Source organism: Kwoniella shivajii, chromosome 11 (genome assembly GCF_035658355.1).
Source record: "Kwoniella shivajii chromosome 11, complete sequence".
Lineage (NCBI taxonomy): Eukaryota > Fungi > Basidiomycota > Tremellomycetes > Tremellales > Cryptococcaceae > Kwoniella > Kwoniella shivajii.
The window spans coordinates 1,325,659-1,353,113 of NC_085918.1; the positions used below are offsets into that span (position 1 = coordinate 1,325,659).

At 42.2% G+C, this 27,455-nt stretch overlaps 10 protein-coding genes across 10 annotated transcripts; 5 read left to right on the top strand and 5 right to left on the bottom strand.

Moving 5' to 3' along the window:
• Positions 1–373: 373 nt before the first annotated feature.
• Positions 374–3,973, top strand: IL334_007900 (uncharacterized protein; the record flags this gene model as incomplete). The annotated part of the gene is made up of 10 exons (XM_062939589.1): positions 374–479; positions 547–709; positions 791–1,596; positions 1,673–1,744; positions 1,808–2,589; positions 2,657–2,772; positions 2,829–2,922; positions 2,993–3,268; positions 3,332–3,616; positions 3,683–3,973. The coding sequence occupies 10 exons, from the start codon at positions 374–376 to the stop codon at positions 3,971–3,973; spliced, it is 2,991 nt and encodes a 996-aa protein (XP_062795640.1).
• A 530-nt stretch (positions 3,974–4,503) lies between these two features.
• On the bottom strand, positions 4,504–6,682 carry IL334_007901 (uncharacterized protein; the record flags this gene model as incomplete). The annotated part of the gene is made up of 11 exons (XM_062939590.1): positions 4,504–4,536; positions 4,634–4,777; positions 4,868–4,956; positions 5,045–5,218; positions 5,291–5,434; positions 5,538–5,694; positions 5,798–5,894; positions 6,021–6,093; positions 6,214–6,369; positions 6,437–6,517; positions 6,616–6,682. 11 exons carry the CDS (start codon positions 6,680–6,682, stop codon positions 4,504–4,506), a joined length of 1,215 nt encoding a protein of 404 aa, XP_062795641.1.
• A 688-nt stretch (positions 6,683–7,370) lies between these two features.
• IL334_007902 (uncharacterized protein) lies at positions 7,371–8,295 on the top strand (the record flags this gene model as incomplete). The annotated part of the gene is made up of 3 exons (XM_062939591.1): positions 7,371–7,590; positions 7,776–8,057; positions 8,243–8,295. The coding sequence occupies 3 exons, from the start codon at positions 7,371–7,373 to the stop codon at positions 8,293–8,295; spliced, it is 555 nt and encodes a 184-aa protein (XP_062795642.1).
• A 423-nt stretch (positions 8,296–8,718) lies between these two features.
• Positions 8,719–11,118, bottom strand: IL334_007903 (uncharacterized protein; the record flags this gene model as incomplete). Its single annotated transcript, XM_062939592.1, has 6 exons — positions 8,719–8,766; positions 8,838–8,901; positions 9,015–9,358; positions 9,436–9,850; positions 9,999–10,101; positions 10,209–11,118. 6 exons carry the CDS (start codon positions 11,116–11,118, stop codon positions 8,719–8,721), a joined length of 1,884 nt encoding a protein of 627 aa, XP_062795643.1.
• Positions 11,119–11,901: 783 nt separating this feature from the next.
• On the bottom strand, positions 11,902–14,905 carry IL334_007904 (uncharacterized protein; the record flags this gene model as incomplete). Its single annotated transcript, XM_062939593.1, has 18 exons — positions 11,902–12,127; positions 12,216–12,237; positions 12,297–12,347; positions 12,405–12,443; positions 12,508–12,567; positions 12,630–12,720; positions 12,795–13,071; positions 13,154–13,220; positions 13,271–13,277; positions 13,338–13,433; positions 13,499–13,578; positions 13,654–13,789; positions 13,868–13,939; positions 14,007–14,021; positions 14,092–14,129; positions 14,233–14,338; positions 14,547–14,717; positions 14,825–14,905. The coding sequence occupies 18 exons, from the start codon at positions 14,903–14,905 to the stop codon at positions 11,902–11,904; spliced, it is 1,635 nt and encodes a 544-aa protein (XP_062795644.1).
• A 405-nt stretch (positions 14,906–15,310) lies between these two features.
• Positions 15,311–17,686, bottom strand: IL334_007905 (uncharacterized protein; the record flags this gene model as incomplete). The annotated part of the gene is made up of 6 exons (XM_062939594.1): positions 15,311–15,810; positions 15,933–16,673; positions 16,755–16,831; positions 16,939–17,027; positions 17,193–17,340; positions 17,484–17,686. 6 exons carry the CDS (start codon positions 17,684–17,686, stop codon positions 15,311–15,313), a joined length of 1,758 nt encoding a protein of 585 aa, XP_062795645.1.
• A 1,028-nt stretch (positions 17,687–18,714) lies between these two features.
• Positions 18,715–20,228, bottom strand: IL334_007906 (NADH-cytochrome b5 reductase 1; the record flags this gene model as incomplete). The annotated part of the gene is made up of 7 exons (XM_062939595.1): positions 18,715–18,790; positions 18,991–19,154; positions 19,241–19,445; positions 19,541–19,635; positions 19,717–19,873; positions 19,955–20,042; positions 20,120–20,228. 7 exons carry the CDS (start codon positions 20,226–20,228, stop codon positions 18,715–18,717), a joined length of 894 nt encoding a protein of 297 aa, XP_062795646.1.
• Positions 20,229–20,822: 594 nt separating this feature from the next.
• On the top strand, positions 20,823–23,035 carry IL334_007907 (uncharacterized protein; the record flags this gene model as incomplete). Its single annotated transcript, XM_062939596.1, has 6 exons — positions 20,823–21,319; positions 21,423–22,109; positions 22,186–22,396; positions 22,485–22,656; positions 22,722–22,780; positions 22,904–23,035. The coding sequence occupies 6 exons, from the start codon at positions 20,823–20,825 to the stop codon at positions 23,033–23,035; spliced, it is 1,758 nt and encodes a 585-aa protein (XP_062795647.1).
• A 1,177-nt stretch (positions 23,036–24,212) lies between these two features.
• IL334_007908 (uncharacterized protein) lies at positions 24,213–25,205 on the top strand (the record flags this gene model as incomplete). Its single annotated transcript, XM_062939597.1, has 1 exon — positions 24,213–25,205. The coding sequence occupies one exon, from the start codon at positions 24,213–24,215 to the stop codon at positions 25,203–25,205; it is 993 nt and encodes a 330-aa protein (XP_062795648.1).
• A 1,240-nt stretch (positions 25,206–26,445) lies between these two features.
• On the top strand, positions 26,446–27,254 carry IL334_007909 (uncharacterized protein; the record flags this gene model as incomplete). The annotated part of the gene is made up of 2 exons (XM_062939598.1): positions 26,446–26,775; positions 26,895–27,254. 2 exons carry the CDS (start codon positions 26,446–26,448, stop codon positions 27,252–27,254), a joined length of 690 nt encoding a protein of 229 aa, XP_062795649.1.
• Between the last annotated feature and the right edge of the window lie 201 nt (positions 27,255–27,455).

Sequence of the window (27,455 nt, forward strand, 5' to 3'; positions counted from 1 at the left end):
CAAGTCATGTAAGAAATAGCAAGGAAAGAGGATGGAGAAGAGAAGATGCTTTTCATATTGTGTAGTAGTTAGTGTTCAATGTCGAACTATCAGATTATCAGGTATGAGTAGAGTCAAAGGAATGCATAAATGCATGATTGCGCGCATGACGTGTCATTTTACTTTAAAAACATGGAAACGCGTCGCGCCATTTCCACTGATAACGGACGCGTTCTTTATTCCTCATTCTTTTTACCCTAAATCCCTCATGTAACAACTACTCATCCCATCTCTCGTCTTGCTCAATCAAACCTCATTCCCATACATCGTTGTCTCATCCTGTCATCTTCTTCCACCCAGCATTGGACCACCGCAAATTTGAACACGAGGCAAGATGTCTACCCCTAACAATCCCAGATCATCATCTCCTCTCAACTTCCCTTCTTCCTCCGTCGCTGGCACACCAAGAGCCAACCAATTGAGGAACGTCAGAAATGCTCGTGCGTGTACTCATGCTCTTAACTTCAGCACTCTTCGTGCCTCATGCTGATACTCGGTCATGTACAGCTCCTGGATCATCGTCACCCCTCCATTTCCCAACTTCTTCCCCTCGACAACCTTCATCAACAGCAGGTCGTCGAGTACCATCGGGTTTGAGCAGTGATGCCGCTATCCCCAGTTCAGATAGGTTGAGACGGATCAGAGGAGAAACGCCTTTGTTCTTCCCAGCGTGAGTCGATATCTCCTGTTCTCATAGTAGTTGGACAAGGAACCAAACTGGATATGGCTAACAGTTTGTCGGACATGACAGATCTGGCGGTTCCACTCCTCGAAGACCTAGACGGGGAGATATACACTCTTCATTCCCATTATCATCGCCTTCACTCGCACGAAGACAAGTCCAGAATACACCTCTCATACGAGGATCTTCGCCATCCGGACAGACAGACATTGACATCGATGGAGAAGGTGGTGATCCAACTACACCTAGAGCTCATGGATCTTCAGCACCAACTTTATCAGCTGTCGCACCTTCACAAGATGCAGGAATGGGTGAAGAAGAAGGTGGTATCGTCAAATATATATGGGGAACTACCATTTCCTTGCAAGAATCAATGAACCTATTCAGAGATTTTTTGAGAGGGTTTAAACCTAAATATAGAGCTATATACAATGCTAATCAAGCTAAAACAATAATCGAAAATGGTGGATTAGCACCTCCTTCAATGGCTTTATATGATAATTTACCTTCGTCGAAAGCTGAAATACTTTTATACGAATCTTATCTAAGGAGACTGCATCAAACTGGTGAAACGAATTTAAACCTCGACGCTCTAAATCTTCTAAGTTATCCACCAACGAAAAAATTATATCATCAATTAGTCAATTATCCTCAAGAAGTAATCCCAATTATGGATCAGGTTTTGAGAGATGTAATGATCGAAACTGGTGATGAAGAAATTGATCAGGCAAGAGCTAAATACGCAGATGGTTTGATCGAAAAATTGGAGTTGGATCTGTTGGAAGAGGAGATCAATCAAATCGCTGGAAAAGTTTACAAAGTCAGACCCTTCGGTGGTGAAAGATCTGTCAACATGAGAGATTTGAATCCTGGGGGTGAGTCTTTCAATTATAATCTTCGTGATCGGGATACTGCGGAGAACACGAAGTTGATTTATCACCTACGAAATAGATACCGATAAACTCGTCTCTGTTAAAGGTTTGGTGATCAGAGCTACACCTGTCATCCCCGATATGACAACTGGTGAGCTGATTGTGGTGGTTGACTGACTTACACTCCAACTGACTGTCTTTGCCTATATTTTAGCCTTCTTCCGATGTATGGTATGCCAACATACTGTTCAAGCTGATATCGATCGAGGAAAGATCAACGAGCCTGACAGATGTCCTCGAGATGTCTGTGGTATGAAAGGTACAATGTCTCTCATTCACAATCGATCCGATTTTACCGACAAACAAGTGATTCGACTTCAAGAGACTCCTGATGCAGTTCCTGATGGACAAACCCCGCACACCGTCTCCTTGTGCTCATACGATGAATTGGTTGATTTGGTCAAACCAGGTGATCGAGTGATTATCACTGGTATATTCCGATCTATTCCTGTGCGAGTCAACCCACGACAAAGAAGTATCAAATCACTTTTCAAGACTTACCTAGATGTTGTCCATATCAAACGAACAAACACTGGTCGAATGGGATACGATCCATCTACGAGAAACGGTGAAGGTAGACCTCCTGGAGTTGGGGTAGGTGGTGAAGATGACGAAGATGAATTGCTGTCTAGACCGGATAAAGATGCCACTGAAGATGATACTGAAGAGGAACCTGCCTTTGCTGCTTCTGCCGAGATGGAACAGAGACTCATCGAGTTATCCAACAATCCAGATGTTTATGACATCTTGGCTAGATCCATGGCTCCTTCCATCTACGAATTGGAAGATGTTAAAAAAGGTATCTTGCTTCAATTGTTCGGCGGCACCAATAAATCTATCGCAAGAGGTGGTGGAGGTGGTGGTCCAAGATATCGGGGGGATATCAACGTCCTCATGGTCGGTGATCCCGGTACAAGTAAATCTCAAATCCTACAGGTTAGTTTCTTCAATATTCGCTCTAGCGGATCCTGAGTCAAACTGAAACGCGCCTCTTTCTGCATAGTACGTTCACAAGATTGCCCCTCGAGGTGTTTATACTTCCGGTAAAGGTTCTTCCGCTGTCGGATTGACAGCTTATGTCACGCGAGATCCAGATTCCAAACAGCTGGTATTGGAAAGGTGAGTGGATCGCCAGGCGCCCCAAGTAAGCATGAATAAGCTGACCATTGCTGTAGTGGTGCTTTGGTGCTTTCTGATGGTGGTGTCTGCTGTATTGACGAATTTGACAAGATGTCAGATTCTACTCGAAGTGTTTTGCATGAAGTCATGGTGAGTTGCTAGTCCCCTGTGCTGTACATGGGAAACTGCTAACTCATGCTGTGACTTGTCATGCCTGCAGGAGCAACAAACCGTTTCTATTGCGAAAGCGGGTATCATCACTACCCTTAACGCACGAACATCTATTCTTGCTGCTGCAAATCCTATCAACTCACGATACGACCCCAAGTTACCCATCCCAGCTAATATCGACTTGCCACCTACTCTGATATCGAGATTCGACCTCTTATACTTGGTTCTGGATAGGGTTGATGAGTTGAATGACAGAAGATTGGCCAAGCATTTGGTAGGATTGTATCTCGAGGATAGACCTGATACCGCTGGTGAAGATATCATAGTAAGTCTCCCACTTCATGCCGTTGTGCTCAAATGGGTCAAAAGCTGACGATGGCCACTTCAGCCTCTTGAAACTCTCACCGCGTATATCACATATGCTCGATCAAAGATTCATCCTGTCCTTTCAGAAGATGCATCAACCGCTCTTGTCCAAGCATATGTGGAGATGCGAAAAGCAGGAGTTGATTCGCGAACCCAGGAAAAGAGAATTACGGCTACTACAAGACAATTGGAAAGTATGATTCGACTGTCTGAGGCCCATGCTAGAATGCGATTTAGCGAACGAGTGGAATTGAGCGATGTAGTGGAAGCGGTCAGATTGATCAAGTCCGCTTTGAGAGAGAGTGCTGTGAGTATCTCGATGTCGCGATCAAAACAGGTTTCGATACTAACAACGACACTGATGTCCGTCTAGACCGATCCTTTGACTGGTCAAATTGACTTGGATCTCCTCACCACAGGAGCAGCATCATCTACACGTCGAGCACGAAGTGATCTCAAGAAAGAATTGTTGAGCATTATCGACTCGGCAGGATCTCGAACGGGACTTAAATGGTCTTCCGCCATCAAAGGTTTAGAGAATCAATCTTCTGTTCCCATAGATCACAGTGAATTTGCTGAGCTCGTTAGGAGTCTAGTGGAAGAAGGTGTATTGAAAGTAGTGGGAGAAAGAGAAAGGAGAACTATAAGGAGATTGGCCGATTAGGTATCGCATGCTTGGGACTTGGTCTGATCACGTTTTGTTTACTTGTTCAATTATATTCTTGATCTGTTTCAGGTTGGATCTCCTTCGCAACGTTGAAATATGCATGCACCTTTGTATAACCTTGATTATGTACTTCATGCTCCTCAATTGCCCTCCGACAAAATTCCACAGATTCGTTTCATGCAAGAAATGACCGATCAAAAAATGATGCTCTAAGGAGTGCCTTCCCGCCCCCAAGTGTGGTGGAATCATGGCTTACAGGTCTAATTGTTGGTCAACGAAAGAGAGACATCCAGAAAGAACATTTTGTCATTCACAAACTAACTTGCAACGTTTCACTATGATAGGTCAAGCACTGGGTTCAACTCGGATTCATTCTCATATTTGTTCTTGTTATCTACTTTAGGTGTTCAGACTATCTGGTGTGTTTGCTTTTTTTTAGTTAAGTTCTTTTTGTAATTCCTTTCAGTATTTAAAATAGCTTCCAATCTCGCTCGTCGACCGTTCTACAGTGTTGTCCATATTGGTACTCAATGCAAGACAGTGTATTGATGATGTGCGGCCTATGGGATTGATTTCAAATAAGTCAAGTAATCATGTTTGCGATTCACGCTCCAGGATCCACGATCATGATGTATCCAAAGGTTTGAATGTACTTACATTAGCCAATAAAGGATTCTGTGGAACACCGCCTGGAAGGTAATGAGGATCTCTACCAACGAAATCATGAGGGAAACCCCAATCGAAATCGACTGCTTTATCCAATTTTTCCATTTGTTCAGAAGATAAAGTGATTTTGAGTGACTAAATTCAAATTGTTATACAAACAGGGACCAGACATTCATAATTTAGTTTCCAACTTTCGCTCGATCCTCCGAATAGGGATTGACTCACATCGATGTTGGATTTCAGATTCTCAATGTTAGTACCACCAATAAGTGGGAAACAATCCGCTACTGATTGTCGTGCCCAAGCGAGAGCGACTGTAAGATTGAATGAAACGCACACAAGTCAGTTTTACACCGAGACGGTGTCACTAATAATCGAGAGGGAATATGTTCAATAACTCACTATTGGGTAATTTAAGATCACCACCCAATTCATCAGCCACTTCTTTTAATGCTTGAGCAGCTTTGACTTGGTTTGGAGTAGGTTCCATTCCAGCTCTTAGAGTGCCTGCTTTCTTACGTTCTTCAATCTCTTCTGGAGTTTTGAATTTACCTCCTCCGAGACAGTTCCAGGGCGCTGGAAATTGACAGATAGGAAGGCAACAATTAATGTTAATCTGCTGATATTTATGAAGATGACTGGACTTACCGATACTCATTCCATTGGTTCTAGCCATGGGGATAATATCTCTTTCTAGATCTCTTTGGGCTAAACTCCATGCTCCTTGGTAGACAGCAAATTGAGCCAAACCATTTTGTCTAGCATATTCATTCGCTTGTGAGACGACCCAAGCTATCAGGATCATCAAGGAAATCAAGATTAGTCCTTACGTCGTCCCACAGAGATGCGATCTATAATTTCCCCACATATTGTAGGAGAGGGATATATGACTCACCAGGGGTATCGGAAACTCCGAGGTATAATACTTTCCCAGATTTTACCAAATCATTTAGAGATTGCATGATCTCGGGAATTGAGGTTGAGTAATCCCACCAATGAACATAAAGTAAATCGATATAATCGGTTCTGAGTTTCTTAAGAGAAGATTCAACCTATACCAAATTAATGATTTGGTTTTTCGATAATGGTTAATCAGCGTAAGCAGCTCTATGAGAAAATCAAGAAGATCCTCAATTGTACAACCCAAAAACTCACGGTAAGTCTAAGATTCTTTTTGGAATTTCCGACATAATTCGCTGCGATACCTTGGAATCTACCTTCTTTTCGATCGAGTCCGTATGTGGTATATTTCCTATATCGAGGGAGAATCTCAAAAATCAGCCTAAAACTCTTTCCGACATGATGCTATATGCGATGTTTCGGTAGAAACGTTATTCTTCGAGTTTCGGTAAGCTGAAATGAAGCGTGAATTACTCACGTCGCAACTACAATCTCATCTCTTATACCTCTCTTCTCCATCCATTCTCCGATGATAGTTTCGGATTGTTCATCTGGCATTTGTAAACAGGAAGAAGAGGGGGAACAAGGATCAACGGAAAAATTCATTAGCTTGTATAAAGTTTTTCCATGATCTTGGACCTCGTATAATACCTGAATTTATATTATCTCACCTTGATAATTGCAAGCTGTATCAATGAAATTTCCACCTGCTTGATAGAAATAATCCAAGAATTCTTCAGCTTTATCATAATCTAATCCACCGCCCATGAATCCTTTCCACTGATCACCAATTGACATGGCTCCGAGACATAGTGGTGAGACTCGTACTGAAGAGTTCAATGGAACGTCAACGAACGATCTCTGTTGCGTAGACAATTGGGAAAAGGTACATACCACCTGCATTTGGAGAAAGAATCTTGTATCTTCCTAATTCAGTCTTTGGCTCAGGAGCAGGAGCGAAGATCGTCATGAAATCTGAGTGAGCGATGAATGTAAGTATGCTCTCGACCCTTCCATTATACAGAAAAGGTACATTGTCTCCTATTGCTATCATATGCATTGCGATTACTCACTTTTTCGCTCCTCTCCGGATGAAGGAGTGTAATCCTTTCCAGAAGCATGGAGAGCTGTTCGTGGCATGATGTGTCAAGTGTAATATGCGATGTGTATCTGTTTTGTTTGAGTTGGTTGAATTTGAAATGAGATATCAGATTGATCAATTAATGGACCAAACATGTATAAACTCGAGTGATGTCTGCTATATATACGTCTTTGGCCATTGATTGAATTGTCATCTCTGACGACGTCTGTCTTACAGTAGTATCGTAAACACGAAAAGTGGAGGAAATCAGGTATCGATTTGATTCAGCCCTACGGCCCTTCATATGACTATGACTATATCGCCGTCGGTCTGCCCTCATGGCATCATAACAATGCCTATCGTCCTTCGACTTCAGAGTACTGAAATCTACAACATATGATCACGTAGGAAGTAACAAGGCGATTCAATTATGACATAAATTGCCTTTCCCATCCCAAAATGATGATGATGATGGTGGAGGAAAGTGGAGGGTACAAAGTCAAGAAAGTGGAGGTAGAAGTAAAGTGGAGGTGGAGATTTGGCGGATGTCCCCGACTTACCATGTGGGAATCATATGGTCTATGCATGGGTGTATATCCCCCATTTCTCCGATCAGTGTGGCACTCGTGATCGTCCAATCCGTCCTTTGTCTATCTCATCATCATTCTCATCCTGCATTGTCTCTTTGGATTGAAAAACAACCTTCTCATAAAGACATCCATTACCAGACTGACAGACTAAGGAACAATGTTCGCATCGCGGTCACTTCTTCGCTCCTCGGCTCTACCTCGATCTAGCAGTCGAGCTTTACATACTTCCAAACCCATATTGAACACGAACACAAAGAACGAAAAGCATGTCGATGGATCCTCGACTCCGGTACTTGCAAATGAACCTGGGTTGAACGCACCTGCAGAACTCCAATTTCCAAATGCACCTCAAGTAGAGACTGTTTCAGGAGCACCTAGTTAGTCTCTTCGTTCTTTCATTATAGGATGTGGTATTTTGAAGCTGATGATTTACTTTTATGAATTTTTCCTTTCTTTCCCCTCTGCGTACCTTGTTATATCTATTGCTTATCCTTGCGAAACTTTCAACGATTCTCACTTTAAATCTGTAATTTACCACCCGCTTCCAACTCAAACGTAATAGCCGAACTGCTTCATCGAGCAGTGAGGATCTATCGACCCACAAAATCAACTATGCAATCCGCAAAAGGTAAGACGAAAAGATGGTTGATTGATTGGGACGTATTACAAGGATCAGGTAGATGGGAAAATCCTTTGATGGGTTGGGCAGCTTCAGCAGATTACATGCAAGGGACAAATTTAATTTTTCCTTCAAAAGAAGCTGCAGTCAGGTATGCAGAGAAACAAGGTTGGCCTTATAGAATTGATGAACCTAAGAAAGTCATCATTCCTCCTAAGAACTATGGTGAGTTGATCAGGCACTGGGCATTGGGTGTAGGAGATGTTTCGAGCAGCGGGATACGAGGAGTACGCAGACGAGTCGTCTACGGACGAGATGTAACTGGCAAGGGCGCCTGGCGTAGTAGAAAGGAGAACAAGGCTATGTGTTCTTCACCGCTCAAAATGCTAATGATCCTTGTTTCTCTTTAGCAAACAACTACGTCCACGTTCCTGGAAAACTCCGAATCCATCACACCAAGTAATCTCTTCTTGTTCAGTAGACTGTAGACCTCGCCTTCCGCTCTCAAATAGCAACGTATTGTAATGCATTTGACTCCATACCACATCGTATGCGCCTCCACGTCTTTTCGGATATATCCTTTGAGGTCTGAAGGGTGTTGAGTAGGGAGACTTTTACTGACCACTCGAGTATAAGCCAGATCATAGGTCAGAATGCAAAATGCAAAATTCGAATTCATTGATCTACCTAATACTTTATACTAAATAAATGAAAGACGATGATAGACCACTTAATGCTGATGAAAACGTCAAGAATATCCTTGATCCTCAATTATCCTTCCACATATTAACCATACAGTAACAACAGATTTCAACCCGGAATTCATCTCGGATTCGAACCTGATCTGAGCTAATTTTGCACTTTGATAAAGTGAAATACTGACACGCTATTTAGGAGTTTCGAGTTTTGGAGGATCAACCCATCGTACGGTGTCCTACCATTATCAAAGCACATTAGCATGATATTATCTGGCGGGGTATCAGCGATGACTAAAAGTGATCTCACCCATGCCCAATATCCTTTACCTGGCTTATCTGGCCAATCATGACATCTGACTTTCGATGGAGGTCTATTACGGAAAAAAAAAAAAAAAGTCAATTAGCAAACATGGATCATGAATCCGACGGCGGGAAAGTGCCGTTCTTAGCCCGTCGATAGTGAGATGATTATGTATATACTCACTGATCGATCCAATCTATCTGTTCTCTTAAACCACCTTGTGGTTCAGGCCATTCCAACCAACCTCTCAACATTGCATCTTCTTTACCATAAGTGGCATGTACACCTGGAATGACTTGAACTCTACCAAAACCGAATTTCCAGAAATCCCATGAGATGAAACTTGATTCGGAAGCTTGACATTCCCAAAATTCGTCCGTTCTAGGTTTACCCCTTCTGAATCTGACGTTATAAGGTGGATAGAAAGGTTGTGGATTCAATACCGTTATTCCGTTCCATCCTGCGAATACTTGGAATGGTAACATTCTAGAATATCTTCTTAACGTTTGAGGTGAAGATGGGAACAGCTATCAAAAGGACAATAATCAGTAGAATGTCAGCGACTATCAGAATTGTTAGGCAGGGAGGAGGGTAGGCAACTCACCTTTTGAGGTAGATCTTTATCTTCTTCTTTCACAGGGAAAGGGGTATATAAATCACCTGACATATCTCTTCCTACCCAACCATCGTAGAACCATTTACCTGCATGATCCCAACCACACGTCATATCTGCATCTTGCTTGAAATGTTGGTGCATTAATTCCAAGAAATGAGCCGCAGATAGATATACATCATTGTAATAGACTATTCCAGTCCATGGATGCCCATCAGGTGATAAACCTGAAGGTAAAGTGTCGTAAAAAGGTTGCATTCCTTCGTTACGCATTTTGGCCAGTTGGTCAATTCGATGAATCGATTCCCAGTCGAATTTAGGTGCGAAGGTCTTGATATTGATGTTTTCAGGTGGTACACCGATGTAAAGTAAATGCGCTTTCATAGCGTGGGAGATGATCTCGCCGCTGAGCAGTCAATAGACAAAGGTCAGAGAGCGTACTATGGGGAAGCGATATGCCAGTAGCAAGAACAGAGAGCGGAAGATCCAATGATGTGGTGAGAAGAAACTGTCCGAGATGGAAAAGGCATGCTTGGAAGAAACCTCCTACTCACCTTCCATCAGCCGAATCACCCTCGATCAAAGAGAAGACCAATGATTCTGGACCCAAGAAATCGGCGAGAACAGTCCAAGCAGCGAACCAATCCGCGAGCATTCCTATATCAGCATGAGGGATACAGGTTAGCGTGTTTTTATGAGAACGATTCACGATTCACGAAAGTAGCGATCTTTTGTCAATTCTTACGGGGGGCGAAACGACTCACCAGCAACTTGTCTACATACAGTGACCAAGAACCATCTTCTGTCGGAACTGAGAACCCATGATCTAGATTCATCATCCCATTCTTCTCTCAAATGTCTATATCTCGAAACCAAATCGTCGTTCAGGAAAGGAGGGAAGATGGGTGCAGTCAATTCATGTTCTCTAGGTACATTCTGATATTTCTCTTTAGCTTCCCTCAATAATGGATGTAAGAAAGTCCAAGCCTCGTCCAATGTAGGGAGGTTTGAGGTCATATACTTTTCAGGTGATGATCCACTGATCAATTTTCTTGATTCACCAGGATGATTCACTTTGATTGATGTATAATTATTTCTGGATAAATTTGGTTTTTCAATAATCTGTCTGTTCATTGGTAGTTGATCGTCATTATCCTCATACATGTAACCTTCACCATTGTCGATATCGATATCTGAGATAGGTCTTCTATTGGAAGATGAAGATGAAGATGAAGATGAGGATGAACTTCCTCCTCTGACAGGTGGTTGAGGAGGTGGAATTAGACCGAATTTATTTTTAATTCTTCTTAAATTTATACCTTCTGCTGAAGTTCTTCTTTCAGACCAACTTGATGCATCCCATAAACCTTCTTCTACACCTCCCCCACTTTTCCCAGCTTTAGTCAGCCATACCAATCCGACCACTAAACTAAGTACCAGCAATACACGAATGACAGATCTCGGTAAACGGGGAAGTTGTACTCGACGTGATGATGACGATGAAGAAGAGGAAGAAGAAGGGGTTGCCTTAAAATTGAAATTGAATATTGATGAATGTGGTGTAGAAATCGATGTAGGTGGTGTGCGTATATGTGGTGAACGTGACGATGATGATGAGTTACTGAATGTTGGTAAGATCGTCAGAGGTCTTTTGGATGGCGTATCGGAAGGCATCTTGGCTTTCTTTTACACTCGCAGCAGAGGTAAGAAGCGGCTGATCAAAGTAAGATATAACTTGATATTGGTATTGTTGCAGATATAGGATGTTTGCGCTTGGAAGGGATAGAGTGTGAAGGATCCCAGTATACCTTCACTACGCTTTACAGCCTTGGTAATCCTTGAGATATCTCAAACGAAATCGAACGAAAACGAATGTTTTCGTTACCACGGCTACAAAAACAAAGTGAACGATGTTTCAGGTGCCGCAGCGAATCTTGGGTCTTCCGACGCGTCCCTGTCACTTCCTCTAGTAAGGGTGGGTGAGTAGTCAATCCTTGCGCTCTTTTCGGATATCTATGCGAACGAATGATACGAGTATGGATAGCTCGTGGAATGCTGCGGCCGTGGGCAATGCGATTAACTTGAATGAGATTGTCGTGAGGAGAATGCTATGCTGTATATCAGATACTCGTATACGCTACAATGACTTTTTGTTGATTTTTCCCTCATCCGACACAATTCGATATCAGGAACAATAACCAGTGAATTGTGCCGTAATACATGCTGTCTTTTGACCTTTCACGTGCTAGAAATCTGCTCGTATGCTGCAGGAAGTAGGTTGATATATGTAAGATCCAATGAATAAAGCAGTCAAAACCAAAGTGAACAGAGATAAAATGTATATATATAGGAACATGACAACGAACATTTCACTGATATACGTAGCCTCAATCTTCGCCACATATCTTCCGACCAATTCTGATGAATATCAAAGCTGTTTCGTCATTTAAGCCTCATTTAAGCCCTTTGGCCGCCCCAGCCTAGAGTTCCAACGTAGGCACCCAGGAGCCCTACCAGGATCCCAGTCATCCATCTGACCACTTTCTTCCTTCTCAATTTACCTTGTTCGCCTTCTACTGAAGTGGGTCTGGAGAAACCGACTCCTGAACAAAGCAAGAATTTGAAAAGAGTCTTCCCCAAAGTCGACATTGGTGGATAACGAAGTGACATCAATGGTTCGAATCTGTTTATAGATATTCAGCATACAACTCCTCGATCATGAGATTGATATACTTCATTGCTCAAGAGATGATTGACTGGAGACCACTCACATATATGGGATCTCCAATACAGCTAAAAGTGGAATCATCAGCTTATTCGAATGCTATACACCAAAGCCACGTGCCACCCACCCTTATGATGAGTGAAAGTATCAAACCCGTCTTTCCCATGGTATGATCCCCCTTAGAAACGACTCATCAGCTTAACAGCCGCCGCCTATAACGTGCAGATTCACTTACAACCACTAGCTCCAACACCTCCAAAGGGCAGATTGCGTGCTGTATTGGGATTGAAAAGGTTGAGCTATGTCACAACCTGATTGCTGTAGGAACACCATCTCACCTAAAGTCGCAAAACCAAAGTCATTCCATGTTGCTGACCCACTCCAAGTCTCGTCGATTACTATTTCAATGTATGTTACATCAGCGTCATATGCTCAATGCCTTAGCGAATGGGATAATTACCTTTCTTGAACACTGATCTTTTCCCTGCACAGACATATAAAGCTAATGGGTGGGGACGATCATTGATATACTTTATAGCAGCGTCGATATTCTGCTCATGATTTAATATCAGGATATGGACATTTACGCATTTTATCGCATTTTGACAGGAAAGGAATTGCTCACCTCAACAGGGATGATAGCCATTACTGGTCCGAAGACTTCATCTTCCATCAACCCTCCACTTTCCCCTTGAGCGTTCACATTCGTTCTTACCAAGCTTACTCCCAATCGTCTAGTGTCTTTGTTTAGTTCACCACGATGAACCAGTTTACCCTTTTGCTCGGCTTCGTCGATATAACTGATCATACGGTCTAGATCGTTGTCGTTCCGCATGGAAGCTGATTGAGGGGTGTGCAGGAAAGAGTACGGCGAAGGCGAAGGAGGGAAGAGATCGTCAAGGCTAGAAGTTGCTCATCAGCTTCATCGACGTTATTGCGGGAATGTCGCTCTTTGCAAAAGCCCAATTTTGTACAGGGACTTACGTCTCTTTACAGACTTTGATGAATTCATCCACTTTGTCTTTCACGACCAACACGTAATCCGGAGCGACTATTCCTTGATTAGCTCAACTACTTTCGCCAATTAGCTTTTCCGCTTACTGCATATCTGTGTCCAAACACATAGTCAGCTAAAAGCGATCCCTCCAGTATCATTCAGCTGACATACCTGTCCAGCAGCCATCTGCTTGATAGTGAACATCCTCTTAGCAGCGATCTTGAGATCCGCACAAGATGAAACGATTACTGGACTCTTCCCTCCAAGCTGTGATGACATACGAAATCAGCTCAACCAACAAAGTGGTAATAGCCAATTGTGAAAGAGCTTACCTCCAATGTAGTAGGAGTGAGTGTTTTCGCTGCTGCCGCAGCTACTATTTTACCTACATTTCCTGAACCTGTATATAATACTACAAACATGATCATATCATCAGCCACTGGGGCGCAACCACATGGACTACAATACATTGGATAAGAGAACATACTATGACCCCAAGGTTTTTCGAGTAATTTTGTTGATTCTTCAGCTGCACCTAATACAACTGCATATCCTTTGGGATCCAAATATCGAGGTAAGAGTTCAGCGAGAAGTGCAGAAGATGAAGGCGCATGTTCTGATACCTACTCGGTGAAAAGTTAGCTAAAACTTAATGATCCGAAAACAATTTTGCAGATGAGTTCTTGTTCACGCTCACTCACCTTGAGAACGGCTGGACATCCTGCTGATATAGCTCCGACAAGTGGGATGAGAGTAAGTTGCCAAGGGAAGTTCTGATATCATCGGAATTAGCCAGCGCATCATGATATGATTAGATATACGGGCTGTTTAAGTACTCACCCATGCTGAGATGATCTACTCCCATGGTATGTATGTCAGCTTACGACCTTGATGATGTGAGACCTTTAGTTGAGAAACAACATACTAAAGCAACTCCTTTAGGTTGTTTCTTGATTCGAGGACCTATCAGCAAAGTCAGTCCAATCCATCAGCCTGTACGCACTGGGAAAAGAAAGTACAGCAAGTCCGATTCTGGTATATGTATAGTGCAATCATTGTCACTCACGCATCGATTTGAAGGATAACATTGCATCCCATATCCTACTTTCATCTTTCATCCAATCTTCTACTCGTCGGATGGCGAGATCAATCTCGTTTAGAATTGGCCATAGCTGCAGTTAGGCATCATTTCATCAGTCTATCTTATGATTTCCGCAACGATCACGATTTCCATATCTTCTCAGAAAGACGGACAAGTATATCCGTTCTTGATACAAATCCCTTTCGCACTCGCACTATGGCTGCCGATTTCACCCTGATTCATTTGCGCACGGCCCGCATGAAAGCTCTAATGCAAGACAAGGGAAGAAGAACACTTACATCACCCAAGTTGACGTCAAATCCACCTTTGTTCAAATCAGTGTGAACGGCATGTTGGATCCTCTTTTCGTTATCTTGAATCAGGTAGGCGAGCTGTTTCAAATTATATAATCTGTAAGCCAGGGAAAGCGTATCTCTCGAATTGAATCGTTCGTTGAGAGTGGAGTATATCTAGCAAATGGGTAGGTCAGCTTCAATATCTACACTGTCAATCATCCGTCACCAGATTGTATACAGAAGTATCATTGGAAGGGATAAGGGATGAGAACAGCACTGACCTCTTCAATCTGGTCATATGGTGTGGGTTTGTATACAGGTATGGAACCATGAAGGTCGTTGGTGGACTCTGTGCCGCTCATTGTGTATACCTTTTGAATGTATTCTCGAGATCAGGCGACGATGAGATTAATCAAGATGATGAGGAAGATGGAGTCGTTGATGATGATTGTTGAGCAGGTCATATGTTACCTTTTGGCAGCTTCACAAGTTTGAGGAGAACAATAAGCGAATAAGCGGGTATCGGTGGTGCCTGGATTCGGGATATCAAGATATCAACAATTCATGGCATTCGATTATTGAAGAAGAAGAAGTGAAGAACAAGGTAAAGAAAATACTCTTCATCATGTACATGCATGTCATATTAATCAGCACCAAGGTATGGAAGGTACGAGTACAGTGGGAAGCTACAGTTTCTGTGAAATGTTGACAACAAACAGACCAAAAATCGTTCTCTTCTAGAGAAATGAGAATTCATTTTATCTGAATTACGAGACACTTTTATCACTCCATCTTTTCTTTTCAAACCAGCTACTTCTCTTCCCACTACCCAACGCAGCACCTATGATACCTTGATTGCCCCCACTTGTTCTATCTCTCTTTTGGTCTTTGAGTCGATTCAAGATAGTCTCTTGAGGTGGATAATTATTCATAGTAGAAGAGTCAATGGTATATTGACTATTGGGATATTTGGATATACCTGAATCAGTTGTTTTTGATGTTAATAATGGATATTTAGAATTATAATTGGAATTGCGGTTGTTAGCAGTAGTAATTGTTTTGTTTGTATCAATGGTAAATGGTGTACTCGTATTGGGATTATAATATTGACTATCAGGTGAAAACATATTACTTTGTCTTGCGGTAAACTGTTCACTTGCTCGATATGTTTTAGCACCTGTTTTGGGTTCATATAAACTTGGTAAAATCGATGATATCTCAGAAGTGGGTCTTGTGGGTAGTTCACTGAAATCCATTGAGGGATGATCTAACTTATTATTGGCGTTGGCATGATGAATCGGTGGTGGTATAGCAAGAGGAGGTGGAGGTGATCTGATCTAAATTCATTTTCTGATATCTTGAAATCTTTGGGTGATAGTAAACTTTCACTTTCGCTTTCGGAGTGATAACTATCTCTTCCTCTTGCTTGTTGATGTTGTTTGACTGATCCTCCTTGATAATTGGGTTGTGTCATGTTCATCTCCGAAGCAGTTAATGAGATTGGTTTTCCGGATAATCTTTGACTGGTAGTAGTATATCCCATCCCTTTTTTCGTCGTTGTACGTTTTGGTGTGGCGGGAGGATCACTTCTTTGACGAGAAAAAGGTGTGAACGGTAAAGGTGCCGTTCGAGGATCAGCAAAAGCTTTAGGATTTGACATTAATTCAGCTGTACGTCTTTTCAACAATTCATCTCTTTGATTTTGGTTTTGGTTTTGAGTCTTTTTCGATGACATGGAGAATGGTTTTCTGGAATTCGATTCTAACATTTCCAAGAAAGAATCACCTTGACCTTCTCCCGCTTTCCCTTTGTCTGTTCGGGTCCCATCAGGTGGATAAGGGTATGGGATCCTCTTGGGGAGAGTGTGTCTAGGTTTTTTCGAACCAGACGAATTACGAGTCGTGAACCATCTTATCAATAAAAAGATTAACACGAGAAATACAATACCTCCTGCTACACCACCGATTATTGGTCCCCAAGCTGTTTCACCATTTTCTCCTTGATCTGAAGAAGTGGGATTTGAGGATGTAGTATTGGTTGAAGAGGTAGATGAAGTGATTGGGAAAGTCCGTGATAGCGTTGTGGCGTAGGAAGGGGTTGAAGGTGGTGTGGTGATGGTTTTGGCCACATCTAAGTTGAATCAATATATCAGAATCGCAAGATCGATATTCACGATAGACTATGTATCCGTATAGCGGATTACAAACTTACCAGGATCAAAAGTCTCGTTAGACCAAACGTGCCAAGCCCAATTAGGTATATTCAAGACTGTTTCGTTGAATCCGAGACTGACGTTCATTGGTATCATCAATACTCGTTTCGCATCATGTATGGCTAGACTCGATTGCTCATACAGTTTTGGACGGAGGGAGGGGGGAATGTAAAGCAGACCTACCCATCAGGAGTGTATGTTGGACATGATTCCCACCATTCTTTTTCTGGAGGTAAAGGAGCCGAAGAGAATTGACAGCTTGCACAAGCGGACTGCGTGAGTAAACAAATACAAAGTATTAGTCCGTAAGCGCGATTCTACTTGTGTGAGCAGATCCTCGATATCCCTTCGTTCAATTTCCCTGATTTTGCACAATTGCTAGAGCGATAATTAAGATACTCCTTGATTCATCGAGTCATCCAAACGTCAAAACTCACCATCAGAGAATATGAGATACTGTTACATTGACAAATTGAACTTTTCTCATTAGGTAAATTATATCCATAACTCGAATCTAATAGAGGTGGTACGTTTACAAATGAATTTTGTGATAGGCATAATGATTGTATCTTCGACCAAACGAGACTAAACGATCAATCAGAAATAAGCAAGGTTGACCAACGTTATTATTGAAAGGGTAACCAGTATTTTGTCGAGATTGAGTTACATTTTGATTGGATGAAGATGAGAAAGAGGTAATGGAGTGTAAAGTGAAAAGTCATACTCACCAGGGTGATTCATCTAATTCATTGAACATCCAAGACGTTTCTTCTGTTTTAGAACAGGTAGCATTGGTAGTCTGACTGTTCACGCTCCCTGCAAAAGCCAAAAAGATAATTCCCCATATCGGATCAAACGTATTAAGGGTTTGACGACGAGGTAAGGGTCGATTTGAAGATGCTTGACTTCGCCTCTTTATGTCAGGAAGCATGATGTGGGAAGCAGGATGCCGGATGTCGGAGACGTGATTGAATTTGAGGGAAGGGCGAGGGGATGAGGTTCGGTTTGAGTGAGTCTAAAGGTTTGACTTGGTTGACAGTAGGTATTAGAAGAGCTTGATCGGACTTCTTGCAGAAATTAGATAAAACAGAACTAGTAAAGTAAATGAGTGACTGTAGTTGGTTGACCTGACTGTCTACTCGCAGAAAGTCCTACGCAGAAGAACTTAGGTCACTGATAGGTGATGAACAGTAAATGGTAAATATAAATTAACAACAGAATAATAAGCAAAATCAGATCAAATTCATCGGAAGAGCGATCGTAGCCTATTTGATGGTGTAAACAAATTCTACGATATACCTGATATTCGATATGTTGAATTTTTTTAGCTACTGTATGTATCATCATTGAAACGATATCGTGTCGCTTTCCATTCAAAAATCTTGATACGTCTTTCAAGTGAATAATCAATATCCTGTTTACTTTTTTACTTTCTCACCCCTAAAGAAAATCCTTTATGATCTCATCCCTTCCCTCTCTCTATTATCCTCCTTTGTTCATTTCATTGAAAAAGGAGGTCGTGCACGACCGTAACCGCAGTTAGTGTTGTTTCCGTCCGTTGCCATATTTAGCTCAGACCACATACCGAGGTGATGGATACGAGACCGAGACAACCAAGTATTGTCAGAGAAGTACATCCCTTCAATGTAGTCTATTATATGTGAGTAAGCTGATCGCAGATTGAACGTGGATTACCACTCAGTCATCCGCTTGAGTGTTCATAGATTGACTTAAATCCGTTAGTGCAGTCTCTGAACTGGTCAATCTCTCACCCTTCCCGAGTAATCACAGACCATGTGAATGTTCATGCATCTAAAATGTACTTCTTGACCTGCTCTATCCAAAAGTCATTGAGGTGTATTGCAATAGACTATTCCTTTTTTCGTAACTTGGTGTAAACGTTTCTGATTTACGAACGCCCTTGATAGGGCAATTTCAATGGCCCTTATCATGTCCTTCCTAGAAAAGGAAGACCTGATCCTCTAATTTGGAAACAGTTCGAGGAGCGGGGTACCCGAGTTCTTTAAGATGACCTCTGTGAAAGTTGTACAAGGTGGTCAGCGAGATCACTGCAAAGTCGTTTGAATAGTTTCCTTCGCGAACCCCCAAAAAAACCGATCTAAAATCCCTCTTCAGATCCCCTCCAATTGGTTTGCACTATTCCATATCGGTTTGCTAGAATACATGATCCATATCCTTCACTACATCAATTCACGAAAGAAGGCAATCACTCACTTCATGGCATTCATCATAGGAGGAGGACCACACATCAAGACTTTATGACCTTCACCATGATTAGGTGATCCGACACCACTTTCAGGCATGTGTTTCTCGATCATTTCCTTGGTAATGAATCCTACACCACCGTTCCAGTTGGCTGGGGGTTTGTTGAGGACGTGCTAAAACAAGTCAGGAAATCGTCAATACCACTCGTTGTACCGACTTCACCTGACACAAACCATCTCGCTATACACATGAGACTCACGTAGAGTGTGAATCTACCATTGGAAGAAGCTTCAAGTTGTTCCAATTCCTTTCTGAGTAAAATATCATCTTCTTCAACATTGGCATATATCAGTGATAACTTTGTTTTATCCGCTGGGTTCTTGAGCGATGATTTGACAATTTGATACATTGGAGTAATACCGGTTCCTCCTGAAATCATAAGAAGTGCAGGTGCGAGGGTGGCGCTGACATAATTAATCATGTACGAGTCAGTGAAAAACAATTCGCATTGGAAAGGATAAGTATAGTCTCTGGGGAGAAATTGAAAACGAAAACTCACGTATAGTGGAACTTTCCCTTTGGACCTTTGATCTTGACATCTTGACCGATAGTGAGGAGTGAGAGAAATTTTGAGATGTTTCCTTTCTCGTAAGTCTAGATGTGATTTATCAGCCATTGGCACAGGTAATGAACCTCACAGCTGCTGGTGTCAACGATCAGATATGGCTTACTGACCTTTACAACCAAATCAAAATGTCCTTTGTCGTCATCTAAAGTAGTAGGCGTATATGATCTGACAACTTGTTTACCATCAATCTCGGCAGCTACAGAGATATGCTGTCCGACAGGAAGACCCAGGCAGTCTGTGGGTTTTGGGAGGCCGAACTTGTAGCTGCGATCATCGGACGTGTAGTTATCAGCGAAAGAGAGTCTATGATTGTGACTGCGGGGACGTCAAAGCAGCCTCACTTACAGAGCAGTGTTATGCGAAAGATGGTCTTTGGCAATGAGCTTGAAACTTCTCCATTCTACAGGATCAAGTACTTTGCGAGGTTTACTATCTGTGACCAGCATAGCAGTTTCAGCGATTCTGATTTCATGTTTGACTATCCCTCTCAACATGGTATAGAATACTCACCAGAATTGATATAGTAAGATATGACCATGATCAGGATCAATATGACCGTGCCCGCGGGTTGAGCATAAGGATAGAACCTTTCGGCCAATTCTTCAAAGTTAACAGCCATCTTGTCTTTTTCCCACTGGAGGAAGTGTACTGCAGCTGAGAGAGAGAGGAGGTTATGAGGATGATGGGGGAGGTGAAAATCAAGTCAAATATGAGAAGATGATAGTTCGGGATAACATTTTCATGAGACGATATAATATATCTTGTTTTCGTGGGGAAGTACATTCCAACACGTGGAAAAAAAGACACGCGTCAAGATCCGACATCGTAATCATGGTTATCAGGCTCATCGGATTCATCGGGGTTTTATATAAAGTGAAAAGTGTGCCTGATATTCCCCTTGTCATTGTTTGGCTCTGAAATGCTCTAACTTATGAGATCCGAATGCGTAGAAATATGTGTGGAATCCATTGTTCATATCTCCTTTTATCACACCTCGACAACCCACCAACAATCGCAAGGGGGCTAGTGACATACGCCGTCAACAAGTATAGTGATGAATAGATGATTCTTCATCCTGTGACCAAATCAGATCGTGGCTGGAAGCTCAGAAATCCCCATCTCAATAATGTCATGGCAACACTTGTTCAACCGATCGTAATCGAGAAGCAATGGCTGAACACCTCCAAAAATTGTCAATCAGAAAGCAAGAAAAATGATACTTAATCCTGTGGGAGGATTCGTTCGGTATGTACGAAGGATTACTCGTCGAATATTAGGTCCTCCAAACCCCACAAATACTTTACCGCCTCCTCAAACATCTGTAACGTTCTCATCAACAATAGGTAAACGGTCCAACTCATTTTCACCTGATCGATATGTCAAGAGACATTCTCTGCCTCATGCTTTATATCCATTCTTGGCATTATGGATAGGATGTTTTATCATATTGGTTCGACAACAGTATTACGTACCGAATGCACCCACGATTATAAGTTGTGAAGCTTCACCGTGGGATGATTGGCCTCCTGATTTATGTGGATTGGCAGGTGGGAATTGTGAGGATGATTTGACTGGAATAGATGGTAAAACATTTAGATGTTTGGGTGGTTGTGCAGGTAGTAAACTGGGTAATCCACGTTATGTGGGCTCAGAAAAGATCAACGGGAAACCTTTAGTTATAGGTGGTGGTGATGATGAAAAGACTTATAGGTGAGTTCAGCTACCTTCAGCTCCCTTTGCTTGCCGAGTCCTTCATGATGGCTCGTTGCTCAGATGGCTACTAACAAGGCTCATGTTTGATTACTTGGTGTAGAGCCGACTCTTGGGTTTGTCCATCAGCATTGCATTCTTCAATCATATCATCAACTTTAGGTGGATGTGTTAATTTTCATTCGTTGCCTTATCCAACAGGATATTCATATTACAAATCAAAATATTCCAACAATATCAACTCAACTTCTTTTGAACCTGATTATCCAGGAGCTTTTAGGCTATCATCATCAACAAATCTAACCAATGGTTGTATCGATTTACACTATATTGCAACTGGATTTAACGCATTCTGTTTATCCATAACTACATTATTCTTAAAACCACCTTCAAGTTTATTATTCACTCTATTATTAGTAGGAGGATATTTTCACTTGACATTATTCAGTGACCCACCTAATACACCACCTAATTGGGAAACGATATTTTCAATATTACCTACAGTATTATTGACTGGATATTGGATGTGGTTTATGTCTTTTAAAGAAACAATGAAAGGTTTTAAAGAATTACCTTTCGAACTTTGTTTGTGGCAAGGTCTAGGTTTTTGGATAGGGATTGAAAGTTCTGTTATATTTAATAAATTACCTATTACAAGGTTGGGTTATGATCCTTTAGATCCAGCTGGGATTATAGCTTTGACAATCATAATTATATTGGCTGTCATCGTCGTTCTGATACAAGCTTGGGAAATGAGGAAATATGGTTTACTGAGGTATTACTTGATCAGGTGAGTAGATTCTCAATGTCCAATATCAATAATATTTTCATGGTACTTATATTCGATCGCCTTCGCTTCGTCTCAGGTACATCCCGGTAATTCCACTTATCATAATACTCGTTTTCATACCTGGATATACATTTAGACCACATCATTACTTATTCGCTTTATTGGCTATACCAGTTTTATCTCTTCCCAACAGGATATCATTATTCGGACAAGCCTTTGCTTTAGGTTTATTCCTTGACGGAGTGGGAAGATGGGGATGGGATGGGATAATTCAACTTACAGGATCGGTGAGTCTATATCCACTTAGTCGTCGTTGTTGAGGCAATTATCAAGATCGAGTCGAGCTGATCGTGTTTGGAATATGCCGAAAAACAGTTGGTTGGAGATGCAGACGTTGGTAGTTTCATCCCTTCGTTTTGGAATAATATGACTACTTCAACTACTCTGTATTGGGATCCAATCAATACTATTGAAAAGGTATATAACGTTACTGGATATTCAATCTTGATTGATGATATACAGAAATCATCGGATTATACTAATTCCTGTGAGTCGAGTAAACAAATCTGACTATATGACGTATATACGTTCAGGATTGACCAATTCAAATAGCTATCGATATGACCACGCTCGATTTGACTGAAGGGATAGATCATTACGTCAGATTAGCGGTAAGTGTGATTGAATTTCTTCGATCGCATCACATCGAATCATCAGCCCGGAGATACGATAGAATCATAATAGGGCTTGAGTGTACCTGATGAAAACGCTAATTATCCCTCTATACTTGTTAGTACATTGCCAATGGATCTTCGCTCGATTTCACAGATCCAGTAGTCTGGTACACTAACTCGTCATGGTCGGAACTATGGTCATCGACTTCTCAAGGAGGAGATAATATCACAGCAGAGCAAACTGGATCATAGCGACAAATATGGTGTGGACTGTTTTCTGAGAAGAGTCGCTGTCTGCTTGTAAATGGCTGGTGGGAAGCCAAGAGATCGGATGAGGGATCATATTGTATATTGTATCGGAAGAAGGACACTGCTCGACTGAATACGGATTGGTGGGAGATGCCAAGTGGAAAGAGGTCCGGAACCGGAATAGAAATGGAAATGCAAACGGAGAAAGACAATGTAAAGATTGTGTGTACCATTCAAAATCATAGAGGAACATGTAACAGCGGTATTCGGCTATAATGACATGATTGGAAAACGTTAAAGAAGCTGATGCGATTCTTTGACTTCCGAGGAATCACGATATCACGTAGATAAAGCGAGGTGATCAGGTTGCAAATCGAGCTTGAATCCGTACAAACGTCTGAGCAAGTCGGCAATGGATCTATCAATGAGAGACTTCTTTAATCATGAGTTGACTCGTCGATTAAGAATGGCTTGAGTAATCGAAAAGCCTTCCTGTATTGCCGATACGGTCACTTTACAGGTAGAATGAGACATTGGATCTGCCTTCGGATCTTGAGAATGATTGATTCCATCAGAACCATCGATTTGTTACTGTCATTCGTGATAGGAAGGTAGCATCATCATCATCATCGTGAATTATGCGATATCCTTCCTTTCAAATTCAGATGAATTATCTTCATAAAGTCTCGGCCACTTTCTGTTGTGTTGAAATATAGAAGCATCATATATTGCACTCTGCACAGCAATGGTATAAAGCCTTCCAAGTGAGTTCATTCTCAGACACATATTCATACTTCCTGTGGAGCTAACTTGAAAGGATAATGGGTTCACCTCGGCGAGCGCAAATTGCCTCGCAAGATATATAAGGAGAAGACAAACAAATGATCTCACTTAATATCTTCACTATGAATCCCAGTACAACTGCTTTTTATTCTGAATCTCGATAGGATAACACTGCGATCTGTCTAGCCAAGCCAAAGCCCACCGCAAATCAATAAATGATCCATCAAGCAATCACCCATCTATTGTTCACAGTGAAATGAATCCTGAACCCGTCTATTGCACTAGGGGCACGGCATTCACCTGCAAACACTCCGATTGCATATCCCGATCGCATTACAACTCTCCTCTCTATGGAAGCCCTCGAGCACAACCCGATCCCAGCGCGTACTTTCCCACTATGCCAAATGTGTCGTCACGACGATCATCTTTTGCTGATCCTTACCCACGACGAGGCAGTGCTGCTTTCATGGACCAACCTAGTGAATGGGGGTATGGATACAGCCGAAGGGGATCCTCTGCTACTTATGACTGGCACGATCCTTGGAAGCAAGAAGAGCGAACCGTACCGCGCCATGGTATCACAACGACTATAGAAGTTGAAGAGGTTGTAAGCGAGGACGAAGGAGCACCAAGTCCACCAAAACTACTAGAATCATCAAGTCAACCAAAACTAATAGAATTTCCAACTGAACATGATCGGCGTGACTCAACCAATGTTTCCACTGCGACCCCGGACGTCCATGTCGGTTTAGGGATCCGTGATGATAATTCCGATTACCGAACTTTCCGCATAACCTTCCCAGCCAAAAGCAACGGACAAAACAGCAAGGAAGAGAAGAAGATCGCGAAGGAATTTCAAGTATCCAAAAAACTTGATACTAGACAGGATTTCGAAAGATGGTTTCAAAGACCATTGGAGATGACTAAAACGATCTTGCAACGTGATTCGGGAATCTCCAAGGTTCAATTAGCTCCTACCCTTTTTCGTTTCCAGGACCAGTGCGCGAGCTTTTGGAATGACAATGTGGGTCCATACAGGATCACAGTGGTGACTCTTCCAAAAGAAATCACACGATTACCCAACAGTCATCGTGCGACATACAGAAGGGATCCTGTAGATGCCAGAGACTCTCTCACGCTGTCCAAAGAGGAATGGGTCGGAAAGATCTCTAGTGATTTCACCAAACAGATCGAGTCTCAAGCAGATGAATATGACTGGGACAAAGACATACAAACCAGCTTGCTGTCTCACATTCGTTCAGAAGCAGAAATGACATGGGAAAAATTCTTCAGTTCTAAGTGTCCATCGAAACCTAATCCTGACAAATTCTGTAAAAGGCTGATCGACGTGGCTGCTAGAAAAGCAGCGAGTCGTCACCACCAAGAGTAGCTGACACTGGTGGTATGATGATCATATATAAATATATATATATATGGCGAGGTCAACGGGAAGCTGGTTACAATGGATATTCCTATACAAATGTACATACTGATGTATTGTGTATATTCCACGTTGTGTTTGCGTCTGCGCTCATCAGTCGAACACGCACCGAGCAACTGCCACGAGCTGTCTCTGATTGCGAAGACAATCTTGCTACCTCGATTCCATCTAGATCAGCTTCCCGGCTCATCCTACGGCAATAGACGTCTCGATCTCGAACACCCAGCTAAGGATTGGGATTGCTCACTGCGCACATGTATGGCGTCTTTCAATTAGCTAATTCCGCATAGACAAACTTCCTCCGATGAGAAGCAGTTGAGCACAGCATTAGGTAAGCTCTGTATATCTTCTGCCCGAGGTTGAGAAAGGTGGGTCTATATTGACGGCCGGATCTTCGAGATGCATCATGACGGTGCTTGAATGGTCAAAGATGGTCTCAATCGTCTTTCATCTGCTGTAACTGATCTTTTATGCAAATGAGCAAGGCATTCGCCGGATCAGAAGACGGACGATTCTCCTTTTACGCTAAGATACTCCCTTCAACTGAGAAAGAAGATTGATGTTGGCATTTGGGGTCTGCATTATCATAAAATGGTATGATATATAATATGCAAAAGATTAAAGGATGAGGAATGACGAGATAGTCTTCTTCCGAGTACGCTCCAATGTAAAAAGGAAAGACTACTTTGGAGTTTCATGGAAGGATCTCACAAGAGCTTCGGGACCAACAATGAGAAATTGGAAAAGATCGTAGACTATATAAGCACTTGATCTCTCCTGTAATCTCACAATAATTTCTAAAGTACAATCATCACTTTCCTCTCACTATTCAGGCCTTGACAACTTTCTCTTACTTGCTTTGCTCACCATGAATCGGAACCAACACCCTCTTCCGACACACTTCGTGACCATGGATGGAGATAACAAATTTCCCTCTTCCGCCGATCTCAACAGTGTCCATACCTGTAATCGAACTAATATGTTGTATCCAGACAATCTCACGTGTCCCTGTGACGGGTCTGTAGGGGTGACTGATAACATGAGACTCACTGATGGCAGTGCATATGCTTTCACCGTATACTTTCAAGAAAGAGTCATCAGGAATGCACTTGAAAAAGGGCACCGTGTAATACCCTTCCCAGAACCGTCTTTCCATACATCTGGAAGCAGCACTGACCGCCGACCAAGTATGAGACGAGCGAGTATATCAGAAACTCGACGATGCAATCGTGCTTCACAAGAGTATGGTCAACAACCTGATACTCAACTTGACGCCGTTCCCTCTTCTTTATACTACCCTTCCGAAAGGAGACCCTCGGCGGATCTCGCTGATGGCTCTTACGCAACACCTGCATACGGTGCGCAAGGTTCTCACGCAAGACGAGAATTCGTTCGATATCCACCACCAGCTCCTGATTGGGAAGAGGACGACTACCCCGTACCTTCTAGTCCTACACGACGTCGAATCGTCTCGACTGAGCCGAGGAGTATCACCGACTTGGCTCCTCGTACACATACTGTGAGTTTCGAGACGCCTTCTATCTGCAAGTTTACCCAATCCCTTTCTCAAGTTCACTGCATCTTTCAGCCCATATGATTGAGCTGACTGCAGTGTGTCACTTGGTATCACTCGATCAGACTCAGCGATCCATATGGAAAGGTAATGAACAACATAGTGGTCTTCTTGCCAGTTGCAAGGAACGTTGGGAGAGTATCGTTGTTAAATATCCAAAGGAAATGATCCCCGATGTCGATGACCAAAACATTACCATTTTCCTGAAACCAAATTATTATGGACACGATATGCTCGAAAAATTCGAGGAAACCATTACCACTTGTCTTACCAGAGATACACGTGAGAACCATCAGCTTGACTATGGATCTGAAAAGAGGCTTGTGCAAGAATGTCTTAAGCAAGCAATTGAGATCCGAAAATTGCGTCAAGAAGAAGATGTTCGGGAACATATACAAAGACGCTCAGGCTCAAAGTATCGATGAAACAGTCGCACCATTGCTCAGCAAACACCATCGGTAGTAAGTGACAGTAGTCAGTATTTAAGGATTTCTTTCTTGCTTCGTCAGTTTGTGCAGTAATGGCTTCATCGTGGTATGTCCGTCAATTATTGCAAAACGTATTTCTTAGGGATCTATAGTGGGGCCGGTTCAGGTATGGATGTAGATAGACTCGGCTTACGAATC